At 40.6% G+C, this 15,013-nt stretch overlaps 1 protein-coding gene across 6 annotated transcripts in view; it reads right to left on the bottom strand.

Annotated features, from left to right (window-relative positions):
- Window positions 1-15,013, bottom strand: part of Asb15 (ankyrin repeat and SOCS box containing 15) — a 57,140-nt gene that overhangs the window by 22,095 nt on the left and 20,032 nt on the right. For 2 of the 6 annotated variants that reach the window (XM_040728524.1, XM_040728525.1), the window contains exon 3: window positions 13,538-13,568. The exons of 3 other annotated variants lie outside the window; for them this stretch is intronic. In XM_040728524.1, coding sequence (XP_040584458.1) covers window positions 13,538-13,550 — 13 coding nt within the window. In that variant the 5' untranslated portion in view covers window positions 13,551-13,568. Of the gene's footprint in view, window positions 1-6,611; window positions 6,631-13,537; window positions 13,569-15,013 lie in introns of those variants that run through there. One more of the 6 variants, XM_005078059.4, reaches the window with a different exon arrangement.

Below are 15,013 nucleotides of genomic sequence, written 5' to 3' on the forward strand. Positions count from 1 at the left end.
CAGACAGAGGTACACCTATCAGAGCTGGGCTCTGCCTCATAGACACTAGGCCCTTGTTTACAACTAGCACAGTCTTACAACTCTTTCTTTATGGCATTTGCTTTTTTTATAAAAGAAAGTCTATGAATGATGGGAAGAACTAGATAGATTTAAATAGTGTCTTTCTTAACAGCACAAGATGTCCTTTTGGCGTATTACACACACACACACACACACACACACACACACACGCATGCACGCACGCACGCACGCACGCACGCATGCTCAAACACACATATATGCATAGACCTTAGTAAAGAAAACAAATATCATTTTTGTGTTGCCTCAAAGATGCATAACTTGATATTTTGGAAAAAGAAATAAAAAAGCAGATGAGACAATAAATCCCAGTGCGACAATTGATATGTGGTTAGAATTTAGTAAGATTTAGCTGCATGAATGAATACTCAAACAAGTTAATATACATTGCTCTTAAGGTGAGTTTGTTTTTCTTTGTGTCATACATGCTTTTTGTTTTTTGTCAAATGCACTTCCGGTTTTGGGACTGTGCCAATTAATATTTGATTTCCATGTAGACTGTCTCTCAATAGGACCTGTTACATCAACTTTGTTCATCTCCAGTTTCATATTGCGAATGTAGACATTTTCCTCTCCACTATTAATTTCTAAGTCAAACTCATTTATGACAGAAAGGTAGGAGGAAGCATGCTAGCATTAGGAAATGACTCAGAGTGTAGTCACTCTGTTCCTACACACAAGGACTTCCTGAGGAAGACAAGGTTACCAGAAAGGGAAGAGCTCTGCATTAATGACGACTGAGGGATGGACAAGCTCCCCTTACAAGTGAAAGTGATCACAGTTAAAAAATTCCTTTCTTCTTTATAACTCTCCATCTAGACATCTATCTTATAAAAATGATCAGGATGTAGGAAAAGATTGTTATGTGAGAGTGTATATCTGAATTTAAACAGCCAAAACCTTTGAAACAACTCAAATGGCCAACGATAATTGGACACAATACAGCTATCAAAATTGATATGAGAAGAATCCTTAGTGTCATACTCAAGAATGATAATCATTTAACCAAATACATGTAGACACTTTTATGGAATGAGGTTGACTTTTAGTACTTCAGTTTTACTAAGATAAAGGGAAACAAGATGACCTTAGAAATGCATATCCTTAGGGCACTGTACTTACTACTGTTGTGATAAAATGCTGTGGTCAAGGTAACTTGTTAAAGGAAAGGGGTTTAGTTTTGGGCTTATGGTTCCAGAGGCATAAGAATCCATTACCATCATGGCAGGGAAGTGTAGCAGCAGACATTAGACAAGGCAGCAAGAACATCTGAGAATTCATATCTCAAGCCTTAGTAAGTAGGGACAAACTTGAAATGGTGTTAGGCTTTAAATTTTCAAGCTAGTCTCCAGTAACACACTTCCTCCAGCAAGGCTGCACCTCCTAATCATACCCAAACAGTGCCACAAAGTCTGGACAAAGTATTCCAATAGCTGAGAATATGGGGGAACATCTCATCTGTAGCCGAATCCTGGTGCCAGAGAGATAGCAACTAGCCCCAACTGGGCCACACCTGGCCTAGCACCTAGCCATAACCCATCCTTTGTTGAGCAGATACCTTTTGTCCTCCTATGTGAACGTTGTCTGAGAGTTCCCCAAGGATACAAAAACCTAGGCAAAACTTGGTTCGGGAAACTCAGAAAACTATGGTACCTGATGAATTGAGAATTTGCACATGGAATTGTATTTTTGGAAGCCTCATTCAAGTTGTTCTCAGCATAAAGTAATCAACTGGCTAAAGTGTAAATATTGAGAAAAATTAAGATGCCCTGGGCGTAGGGAAAGAGGTTCAGTTCATCAAGTCTGGGAACCCTTACAGCTGCTAAGTTCATTCTTAAAGTAACTCTGAGTTTTCTTACGATAGACCCTCGTGAACTCCTGCCCACACTGCGACATCCACAGCACTCATCAAAGCGGCACAGGTACATAACTTGAGAATTCAGTGGTCACCACAATATAGTCTAATTTGAAAAGCCCATCTTACATAGCTACTTTTAATTTATATTTGGAACAACCATCATACAAACAGTGTGGGGGTTCCACAAAAAATTTAAAGTAGACAGAAATGACCTGGTCTGTTTCTAGGAATCTTGAGAGGAACTGAGGTTTGCACTCCCATGCCCAATGTGGTATTATTCACAATAAAAAAGGTGGAATCAAGCTAAACATCCAGGTGAGTGGATAAAGGAAATGTGCTGTGTATTTACTGTGGAATATTACACTGTCCTAAAAAGATGGGTGTAATGTTATTTGTGACAAGTAGGATGAAGCTGTTGAGCATTATATTACATAAAATGAATAAAATACCAGAGGAAAGATATTGGAAGATCTCAAAACATGGAATCCAAAAAAGTTGGACTCGAAGAAATATAATTGGATGATAATAGGCAGGGGCTTTAGAGTAGACATTTAGGGAGATATCTTCAAAGGGCATAAAGTTTCAGTTATGCAAAATGAAGAAATCCGAGAATCTATCATATGGCAATGAGTCTACAGCTAACAACATAATATCCTATACTTGAAATGTGCGAAGGTAGATCTCAGGTGTTTTCTATCATCAAAGGAACTAAGATAAACTTTTTGGAGCCTAACACTTCAAGCCCTTTGGGGAAGATGTCAGCACATACCTCTTGGGCAGCAGCTAACGCTGAGAGGAATGATCTACCTGTATTCCAGGAAAGCAGGTTAAACCCAGTGGGGTATTTCTTGGCTTGGGGAGCACAGAAATCTGACAGATTAATCCATTTACTGCCTAACTCAAGCATAGATGTCAATAGCTAAAGTAGCACAAGCAGAAATTTTTGTATTTTGATAGTGAGAGGTAGCTCCCAAAAGAAATGATATTTTAAATAATTTAAAAATCATCTTTGCCTTACACAGTTGGGAAAGGCGAGTGCATAAATGAATTATAATCACAGTAAGCACTTCTTAAAGAGTGTCATGTGGATGCATGTGTGCACATGCATATGTGTGTGTATGTGTGTAGGAGTGTGTATGTGTGTGAAGGCTAGAGTTGTTTTTCTTTTGTAGTCTTCTATTTTCCTTACAGAGGCTGTCGCTTTCTGAACCTGAAGTTGAACACTTTAGCTTGTTTAGCTAGCTAGCTTGCCCTGGGAATACCTTGTGTTGCCTCTAGAGAGTTGAGATAATAGGTGGCCTCCACAGCCACCTTGATCTTATGTGGGTTCTGGGAATCTGAACTCTAGTCCCCATGATTGTGTGACAAGGACTGTATACGCTGAGTCACTTCCAAACCTCTTATTATTCTTATACATAAAAATATACACGCACACCTACATACATGGATATACACATATCCTTTTCAAATATTTGTTCCTAGGCATGGTTCATTTTGCTGGGCATGAAAATTCCAGTGCAGTACTCAAGTCTATTCCATACTCACTCAAGCAATACCAAGTTGTTGCATAACTTAATAGCTTGTTTTAAAACCATGCACAAGTCATTAATTTCCTCCTGCTGGAGGCTGAATCTCTCCTCCAGTCCTGGCCTGCCCACATCAGCTGCCTGGAAGTCAGTAAACACTGTCACTGGATGGCTGGACTTCTCTGGAATGAGGAAGTAGGTGCCTGTCACGTTTGAGCAATTTTGATTCAACCATGAACAGGTCCTCCAGTATCTCTGATATTTTATTCTCCTCCCTTTTCCATGGGACCAGCCACAGGAGAGTTGAAACTCACCAGCTAGCTCACCAAAAGTCCCATTTCCAACATGCCCAAACCATGTCTAACTAACTTCAGCTTAAGTACAGTGACAGCGAGCTTTCTTAACTCTGTATGACCCCTTGATGCCTTGACGAGGTTTATGGGTAGAGAGGCTATGCCTACCCTGAAACCCAAACTCTATAGGCTCAGTTCTCTGTTTCAGAACTGTGCTGAGAAACTGCGGCTCCTCTGAAGCCTTTCAAATAGCCCCTTAAAGGCTGTCAGGACTCCCCTGAGCTTTCTCTTTCCAAGGCTGCACAGTGTTTCTCATTGTGACAGGACTGGTATTCCTTGTCGTCTTGAAAGCTTTCTTGTGAACACACTCACTTAACCATCAATTTCTAAAAGAGGCTCTAAAAGTGTAGCCCAACAGGTGTGCAGAACAGCACACCAACAAGTGGGCATACTCACCTCTCTCTTTCTATACATTACGTATCTGTTAACTTAGGCCAGGCCAGAGAAGCGTGGAGGCTATCATGTTACACAATGGATTTGAACCTCTTTTGCCCCAAGTTATATAAACCATATTTTTCTCATTATTTGCTGAGTCCTGCTCCACGTCACTCTTTGCTTATTCCTGCTGTCTTTCATCTTGTTAAAGTATGATCTGTATCCCCCATCTGCTAAGATTGAATGCATCCCTACACTCCCAACTATTATTCTACTTGCAGATAGAATAAGCACATCTTTTATGTTGTTGTGCTCTGTTGACAAGGACAAATGTGCAACAGAAATTAGCATAGGACAGAGGCCTCCAGGCTGGCATGGGTCTGTTACTTAGCGCCCTTGAGAAAAGCTGTTTATCCACTTACAAATCCTCTGAAAGACACTACCACCTAGTACTACTCATGTCTCTTTTTTGATACTCATGTCCAATACCTTGTTGAAAGATAGATGCAGAGTATGGATGGCTATTTTTCTACTGATGGACAAAGACACCAAGGCCTACGAGTTCCCAGAAGTAATCTTTCCAAGGGGATTCAGGCTATCCATCATTCAAAAATACATATTCAATGTCATCTGTGTTTCAGACTCAAGGCTATCCAGGCCCTACTCAGCCATACACTATCAACATCGTTAGAGTTTCCTGCTTTTAAATACTGTGTTCTAGGTGCTGGGGGGAGGATCAACCAGTAAACCACCTATTGCACACAAGTATGAAGACTTAAGTTAGAATACCCAGCACAAACAAAACCAAACACAAACAAAATACCCAGTGTGGTCCCTCATGTCTGTAACCCTAGCACTAAGGAACTGGAGACAGGTGGACTCCTGGAGCTCATTTTCCAGGTTCAGCTAAAGATCCTGTATCAAAATATAAAGTGGAGAGGGACAGTGGGAGATACCCAGTTCTGACCTCAAGCCTCCAAATGCATAAGTATACATGTATACATATACACACATGTGCATGTGCAAAGAAAAAATAATAAAATCGGGCTATCAAAATAGGTTAGAGGCAAAGTTACTCACTTCCAAGTCTAAATGATCTGAGATCAATTCGTGCTCTCCATGTTGTAGAAGGAGAGAACCCACTCCTAAAAGTTCTCTTTTGCACAAGTGTGTCATGGTATACCATATGTGTATACACACAAACACACACATAAATAAATGCAATGAAAACTTGCTGAAATAAATAAAAACCTTTTGAAAGCAATGCATGGTAGACCCCATCCCCATTCTCTTTCCTTATTTTCAGTGTTGGCTCTGAGGCACACACAGAGTAGCTCCTCAAGAAGTATGCATTTTGAATTTAATAATCTCCATAGCAATTGTGTACTGAGGCCTCCTGTACTGTATTCATTGAATGGATTGAATATTTTGTGTTCACAGCATAATTCTCCAGTTTTATAGGTGAAACCAAAGTCAAGCTGGCCAGGCTCACCTATCAAAGGGATGGTGGAGATGTGCATGTACGTCTGGTCATCTCTAACAGACCACACAGGTTTAGCTGGTTCACTACAGCTAAAGGGATCCATGAAGTGCAGGTCTCATTTCATAACCTAAAAGCTCATAAGCTTCATAAAAGTTTTGCAAAAGATTTTTTTTCCACAATTCTCAATTTTACAATTCACAAACTCATTCACTCCAGGTTAAAAAAAATTAGGCACATTTTCACTTGAAGTTATTAGATGTTCTTATAAAAACAAAGTATAAAATTATGATGTTTTTAATGCTCCCACTATGAAACAGTGAAAGGTGTTTTATGGAAATAAAACCATTTTCTACATAGACAATTGCCCAGAAATTCTTCAGTTAAGACCCACTGAGTGTGGGCAGTTACTGCATTTGAAGGGCTGGCAGCCTCACCATTCTCTGGTATTATCTGCAGGAGGAAATTTCCAGATCTACTGAGTTCTGCTTTTTTTCTTTTACATCTTAAAAGATAGCTTTTAAAATCTGAACACAAACATCTATCTTTTTGAATGCAACAATAAAAATAAGCCTTCATAGAAACACATGTTAATTACAGAAGTCATTTCTACCACCTCAAAAACCATGAGACTAGATAAGGCCTTTGGGGGCCTACATTATTCACAAAGGTGTTCCTTGTTAGTATATTCCTACTTTATCTGTTTTTCTCATGATAAAGTTCTGTAATATGTAATAATTACTGAGTTGATGTTCTATGAGTCAATGAATCAACCCCTGTTTTATGTTATAATTAGGCAGGTAAGCCCATACGTGATCAGTAAGATTTCAAAGGATGAGTTTCCACCACGCCCTGTGTGTCCATTCTGCTCCAAATATTTCCAGTGTTGGTACTCCATAAGCGATCTGGCAAGGTACAGATCAAATATTTCATAATCTCACCTTTTGGAATGATCGTCTTGTTATTCTTATCCAGGGACTTGCTTCCCTAAATCAGAGGAAGTGCCTTGGAGCTAATGTGTTTCTCAGTGTATCTAAAATTAAGTATCCAGTCGGTGTTTAAATTAAGATCTGACCTTGTGCAGCAGAAACACAAGTGTTCCCTGGCACATGGGAAAGAAACACCCATGACTTCTGCTGACTCTCATCAAAAGAAATGCAAGCCCATGGAAGAATAATAAGATTAACTGGGTTCTGATTGGCTCAGAGAGTTTATAGAAAACACGAGCTGCCAACTCAGCTGCAGGGAGACTTCTTGATGAAGGAACAAGGTCTTCCACCCACACAAGCCAAAACACACTGTAGTATGAATTCAAGAGGTAAATTGTGTGTCAGCAGATCCCCACCCTCCTGGCAAGTTTCCGGGCTCACTTTCCTTTTTTTTTGTTTTTCTTCAACTGTAAGACCCAAATCAAATAACATTGGACAAGATCATCTAACACCCGTTTACTGTCTTCACTGTGACTTGCTCTTGGTAACTGCCACTGTGACCCACAGATAACAGATAGAGCTCTCAGCTGTATCCATTCTGACCCAAAATGCGCAGGTCAACAAGCAAGTATATGGAATAGCGCTAACAAACAAATAAACAAATTGTAGCAAATGTAAAGCAAGCAAAAAAAGAGGGGAGGGGAGAATTTTAGTTTGAGGGGTCATTTCCTTAAAGGACCATAAAATCAGAAGAAAAAATATTACAACCAATAAAATCTGCCGTCTTACCGGTTTCCTGATGGGAACAACCTGCCTTGTGTTTGTTTTGACCGTGCTATCTTTGTGTTACCCAGGCCAATGTGAACATTCTCAAAGCCATCTGGCTTGTGTCTGTCCCTCTCCCTTCCTCCACTGACACAACCCTGCTCAAGGATCTCTGGCTTCCTGGCTTCTGGGGCTGAGTGACACTCCTTATTCCTCATCTCACAGCTCCAAGTTGGATTCACCGGCACTGTTCTTTCTGCCCTTTCTACTTTAGGGTTCTGGGAGCCTCTGCGTGCTAGACTTGATTTTTTTTCTCTTCATCTCTTTGTCTTTGGGGCCAGTGAGTAAACATGAATCCTGTAGCCAATCCACCTTTGTTCTTACACTCCAGAAAAACACAGGTATGAAAGGAGAGGTTCTCCTGCCTCCTCTTTAACGGTGATAAACAAGGCATGCTTCTGTCATCCTTGGGACAAAAACTTTGAAAAACAATTCACATTTATATAACTGCTAACTGAATACTGAAAGAGTAAAGGGCAGGGAATAAAGAGGCATGCGTGTTTTCTAAATTATTAACCTGATGGAGCTTTTCCATAAATGTTGTTAGAAAAGGCACAAGAGATGCTCAGTACTTCAGTCTTCATACAACTCTACTTCAATGTCCACATTAATAACTTCAAATAAATCGTCGGAACTCAGTGGAATTTATGGGAAAACATGAACTCAACACTTTCAAACTTGATTCGGGGCATTGCAGTGATGTGTTTGCGCTTAAATCATTTCGTGCTGTCACATGTATAGAATAGTTATCACACATTCCTGCTCCAAATCATGTTTAATATAGTGTTTAAAATGGCTTACAAAAAAGACAAAATTGAGGGACTTAATGGTTAGGTGAATGACACAAACTACTGAATAATAGACTTACAAATAAATAGTGTTTTCCCTCATGGTTTCTGATACCTGGGATTTGCTTTAACGTTTTGAGACATATGTAGTGGCAGATGCTTGGGGAGGCAAAGGCAGAGGAATCGTTTGCTCAGGGCCAGCTGGGGCTACAGACTAAGACCCTTTCTCAAGGAACAAAAGATAGTGATACTCAGTGTACTCACCTGTACTATGGAAACAGTAAGAATACTGTGACCAGTCACTCACCACCGTTATCAAGCCTATCCCTTAAGTCATCAACCATCAGTACACATAAGTAGTAACACCCTTCGAGTAAAGAATTATTATTAATAATTGCCTTCACATTTGGCTTGTTCTAAAGTGGCATTTTCTCAAAGTGGAAATGGAAAGAGTTTCAGATTTCAAACAATGTACCTGTGGAACTGTAAAATAGTAAATATTTTTTTAACATGCCTTCACTTTGCTAGTGGAGGGTGAGTTTCGGCGGAGGTATGACGGGACAGCAAAGGATTTTTAGTAGCAATGTTCTGATGAAGGAGCATGGAAGGAGAATGATATCCAGAGACACCTCCCTTCGCTCTATATTTAGGAACACAAGCACGTCCTGGTTCAAGATGATAATTATAGCAAAGGACATGGAGAATCTGAGGTTAGAATGGCGGAGATGGACTGTTAGAGACCGCCCTTGGGCTCTCCCGTTTCTATTTAGGGAATGAGGGGTTTGAGTGGTATTGAACGGGAATTCCAAAGGGGTACTGGAGCATCCCTGTATTCATGTTTAAAGCACCTGCTGGCCCTGAATGCCTCGCTTTACAGAAGGTACTCTGTGTCCCTGAAAACAAGTGTGAGGTCTGTAGGCTTGTCATCATGAAATGAAATACATCTCTTGCGATCATTACACATAATCCATGCACTGTCTCTCAGAGCCATTTATCATGCGCCCACTAGACTAGCTCATTTCTATAAAGCCCTGTAAAAACTGAAAACTAAGCTCTGTCTTCTGAAAGAACTGGGGGGGGGGAGTCCTACTCTATGATTGTTATCCTAACATTGTGTTGACAGTAAGCAATACCTATGCATATCCCATTCAGAACAAAGTAGAAATGCAAGAAAGGCAGTCATCAGTTTCCAGCTTGCTTCTGAGTGCTTGAATAATGGCCTTGTTTTTTCAGGCTGAAAACCAAAGAACTGACACCAAGTCAAATGCTTTAGCACCAAACTCCTCCAGGAGTGCTGACATCTTACATCTGGGGAAGACCTGTACTGCTGATGTCATTCCAGTCATTTCACTGACAAGCAGCATCACAAACTCAAATGCAGAAGAGTACATTTTCAGGAAATTTCTCAAAAAATTAAAAAGACAACTCCATGTGATCCAGTGTCAAAAGAATGGTCCATGGGGAACAATGCCTTGGGGAACTGTGAGAGAGCCTCCAGGAGAAAGGCAGAGGGCCTTTCACCTCAGGTGCATTTTGTTCCCTGGGTTGTTCTTGGGTGTGATTTCGGGCCTCCTGTGACAAACATTTTAATTCATAAGACATGTTTGTTCTTGTTGGATGTCAGAAACAGCTGGAGAACCCAGTCTGGTCAATGTATCCCGAATCTGGACATGGCCTTCTGCCTGGCTTTTGTGTTTTCCCTGGTGTAATGTATAGTATGTGATAGGCACTGTGTTTAAATTGGTCTGCCCTAAGAAAGTTCTGGCAAAGGGCTGCTCTGTTAATATTTAGTATGTGTTCATTGATGTCTGTTTACATGCTTTTCTGAACTCAAACAACCTTCCTTAGACCATTGCTTTCTTTGCTTCATTCATGTGTAAAAGCACACTGAAACTCAAGAAGCTAGTCTCCAAAATACCAAATAATCCAATTAAAAAGTGGGTATAGAACTAAATAGGGAATTTTCAATAGAGGAATCTAAAATGGCTAATAGACACTTAAGAAAGTGCTCAACATCCTTAGCCATCAGGGAAATGCAAATCAAAACAACTCTGAGATACCATCTTGCTCCTGTCAGAATGACTAAAATTAAAATACCAAGGACAGTTTGTGCTGGAGAGGATCTGGAGAAAGGGGAACACTCCTCCATTGCTGGTGGGAGAGCCAACTTGTACAGCCACTTTGGAAATAAGTATGGAGATTCCTCAGGAAAATGGGAATCAGTCTACCATAAGACCCAGCAATTCCACTCTTAGGCATATACCCAAAAGATACACATTCATACAATAAGGACATCTGTTCAACTATGTTCATAGCAACATTATTTGTAATAGCCAGAACCTGGAAGCAATCTAGATGCCCCTCAACTAAAGAATGGATAGAGAAAATGTGGTACATTTACACAATGGAGTACTACTCAGTGGAAAAACACAATGGAAATGGATGGATGGAACTAGAAGAAGCCATCATGAGCGAAGTTATCCAATCACATAAAGACAAACATGGTATGTACTCATTCATATATGGATTTTAGAGTAAAGGATTACCAACCTACAATTCACACTGTCAGAGAAGCTAGGAAATAAGAAGGACCTTAAGAGAGACATGCATGGTCTCCTGGAGAAGGGGAAAAGAACAGGATCTCCTGAGCAAATTGAGAGCATGGAGGGAGGGGAGAGGGAGCTAGGAGAAAAGAGAAGGGGAGAAGAGGCCATGAGGGGGCAGGAAGGTTGAGTCAGGGGAAGAATAGAGGAGAGCAAGATAAGAGATGCCTTAATAGAGGGAGCCATTATAGGTTCAAAGAGAAATGTCCAGAGATCTACAAGGATGACACCAACTGGCAATCTAAGCAATAGTGGAGAGGCTACCTTAAATGCCCTTCCCCCTGGAGCCTTGTCCAGTAGCTGATGCAAACAGAAGCAGACACCCATAGCTAAACACTCAACTGAACTTCTGGAAACTAGTTGCAGAGAGGGAGGATGAGCAAAGGGGTCAAGACCAGGTTGGTGAAACCCTGACCTGAACAGAAACAGCTGACATGAACAAGGGGGAGCTCATGGACCCCAGACTAATAGCTGGGATACCAGCATATGACGGACCCAGACTCCCTGAGTGAGGATGTCAGTTTGGAGGTCTGGTTAATCTATGGAGCTTCTGGTAGTGGATCAGCATTTATACCTAGGATATGAATGGACTTTGGGAGCCCATTACACATAGAGGGATACTTTCTAAGCCTAGATGCATGTGGGAGGGCCTAGGCCCTGCTCCAAGTGATATGACAGACTTTGAAGATACCCTATGGAAAGCCTCACCCTCCCTGGGGAGCAGAAAGGGAATGAGATAGGGGGTTAGTGGGGACAAGGGGAGGAGGGGAGGGAGAGGGAACTGGGATTGACATGTAAAACAAGCTTGTTTCTAATTTAAACAAAAATATTTTTAAAAAGTACACTGAAACAGAAGAAAGGCTGTCTATAGCATTTGACTGTACCCCCCTCCCCCATTCTTTTAGGTCCTCAGATCCTGGGTCCAGCAGACAAGATCTGCTCAGGTGAGCTGAAAAGTCAATATCTAGCATCCTGTTTCTGAGCATATGGCCACTAGAATTAAAAACCAGCATCTCAAAGAAATATGTGCCTGATGTGTTCATTGTAGTATGATTCAGAGTAGCCAATATATGCAACCAAGACAAATATCCAGTAAATATTGTAATGGAATGTTATCCGTACCTCCAAAATAAAAAACCCTCATCCAGACTCCCTGAATGTGGCTGTCAGTGAGGAGGCCTAGGCAATCTATGGGACCTTGAGTAGTAGATCAGTGTTTATCCTTGGCATACAAATGGACTTTGGATGCCCTTCCTACAAATGAGGGGTGTTCTTTCAGCCTGGACTCTTGGGGGGAGGATGTAGGCCCTGCCCTGACAGACTTTAGAGATCCCCATGGAGGGCCTCACCCTCCCTTGGGAGTGGAGTGGGGACTGGGTGTGGGGCTGGGAGGACTGGTAGGGGGGCGGGGGAGGAGGGGAGGGAGAGGGAGCTGGGATTGATGTGTGAAGCAAGCTTGTTTCTAATTTAAATTTTAAAAAAACCTGCTATTTTCAGCAAGATGGATGAACCTAAGGAGGACCTGTGTGAAATAACCCAAACACAGACAGACAAATCCTGCATGTGGGAACACTTAACATGAGGAAACTAAAAAACAGAATTCACAGAAAGAGTACAATAGTGTTTTCCAGGGTTAGGAGGGTACCCCCCCCCAGTATATCATTTCAAGTTGTAAATGAATAAATTTGAGAGTTCTAATGTATAACATGATAACATGTTACATGCTCATAGCTTGTTAGAATGGCAGATTTTAAACGTTCTCATCGGAAACAATGGTAATTATCCCATAAGATTGCTATATTAATTAGTTGGGTTGTGGTAATAATTTTACTTAACTATGCATATCAAATCGCCACATTATATACTTTGAGTTTACACAAATTTCATTTGTCAGTGGAACCTTAATATAACTAAAGTGCCTTCTTTTTAAAATTTAAATATTCACACAATATATTTTGACAATGTTCTTTTTCCTCCTCCAACTCCTCCAAGATCCTCCTCACCTCCATACCCAGACAACTACATATGCTTCATATGCTTTCCTTCTCTTAAAAATCAAAACACACGCACACACACCACCACCACCACCACCACCACCACAACAACAACAACAAAATACTATGGAGTGCATTCTGTATTAGTCAACTACTCCTGAGCATGAGATCTACCCTAAAGTGTAGTTGATAGACACATTGAAGGAAATGGATTTTCTCTCTCCCTTTAGGTATCAATTGCAAGTAACTTCTTGGTTAGGGGTGGGACTTAGTGTCCATTTCCCATCCTCTGTGCTGTTCCTGACAATTTCATACATGTGAACAAGGTTTTCTCTTCACTCTCCCTGCTTTTCCCCTTCCAGGCCTATTGATCCCTGTAGCCCCTGGCACCACTACTCATCCCTTTTCTAGTTTTATGACTTTTTTTTATTTAGTTTTGTGACATATTTAGCTTACTCAAGGACATCAGTGTAACCACTGGGTTAGAACTGCCAACTGAAGCCCAGTGGGGTAATCAGGCTGGAAATCTTTGAAAACTAAAAACAATAATAAGGTTGAAACCGAGGTCAGACAGTACACGTGTTAGTTTAGCTGTATCCTATGTTAATTCTTACCTGTTATAGGTCTATATGAGTGATTCCTAAACTGTTCTTTAGGGAAAGGGGAAGGAATTGTCTCTCCTGTGTGAATAAATTTGCTTCATCAACATCTAACAAGAACAAACTTACTTTTCAGATCCATTAGTCTACAGCAGTGACTCTGTAAGAGGAGAAACATATACAACTCAAATGCAGGGTTATTGGATTTTTCTGTTCAGTTAATCGTATCCCACCAGAGACTTCTAACACATCCATTTGCCTGTCTGTTTCCTTCACTAGTACCACAGCATTTTAATCATTCCAGTAGCACAGAATGGTGTGACAATTGTGAGGGCGGGCCTTTATTTTTATTTCAAAATTCTTTATGTCACATGTTGTTTCTTACACTTGACTTTCAGAATTGCTTCCAGTAATAAAAATGAAATTGCAACTGAAAATACACCAAGAATAGATTCATCTGGGCAAAACTGACATGTGCAAAATATTGACTTGACTTCTCCCCAGGAAAATTACATGTCTTGATTTATTAAAAATTGTATTTCAAATTAATAAAGTTTCAAAGATCCTTAATGAAATAGTGAAGAGTCCTTAAATATTTATTCATTAGTATTTTGTAATTTTTAATACTTTGTAAGTAAGATTGTCTTTCTCTAATCTACTTGAAACCATGGGCTCCCATATATTGAAAGTTAACCTTCTTTATGTACTAATTTTGACTCGGTTGCTTTTCAGAGCTCTTATCTGGTCTAAGGATTTCAGGTAGATTTCCTTAACTTCTCTCTGTATGTAGTGTCTCAACATTATGGATGCTGAAAGGATTTGTGTGTGTGTGTGTGTGTGTGTGTGTGTGTGTGTGTGTGCATACATACATACACATACATACATACATATATATGTGTGTGTGCATACATACATATATGTATGCGTACACATATGCATACATATACATACATATGCGTGCATGTGTTGAGGTAGTGAGGGAAGATAGATTCTACTAACAGTTTTGAACAAGAAATTAGCATGTAACACTAACATGCTTTCTGAAAAGCTCATAAAGTGAGGATGAAACAATAAAAGTGAAGAGGCACTGTTTGGAGAAGAAAGAAGGGTCTCCATCTCCTAACAGCTCCTAAGATCATCAGAGCAAAGCGTCCTGGCCCTTGTTTCCCTTGGCTGGAGTCTCTCTTTCACATGAAATGCTAGGGCTATTGTTGGGGTTGGAATTTGATGAGCTTTGATTTCTCTTTAATTTTAGAGCCTAGAATGTTGTTGTTTGAAGTTCTACCTTCCAAGCACCCCCTATTTTTTAATTATTATTTTTTATCTAGGTTAGAAGCAATCTTGTTTCACATGTCAATCCCAGCTTCCTCTCCCTCCCCTCCTTCCCTGCCCTCCCCACCAGGTTCCCAGTCATCCACCCAATCTCCACTCCGATCCCCAAGGAGGGTGAAGCACTCCATGGTGGATCTCCAGTAACTGTTATTTCATCCAGGGCAGGGCCTAGGCCCTTCCAGAAGAGTCCCGGCTGAGAGAGCATCCCATATTGTGGCATGGGCACTCAAAGTCTTTTTTTTTGGGGGGGGGGGGAGAAAAAAACATTTTATT

The sequence above is a fragment of the Mesocricetus auratus genome, unplaced genomic scaffold (genome assembly GCF_017639785.1).
Source record: "Mesocricetus auratus isolate SY011 unplaced genomic scaffold, BCM_Maur_2.0 Super-Scaffold_100019, whole genome shotgun sequence".
NCBI lineage: Eukaryota > Metazoa > Chordata > Mammalia > Rodentia > Cricetidae > Mesocricetus > Mesocricetus auratus.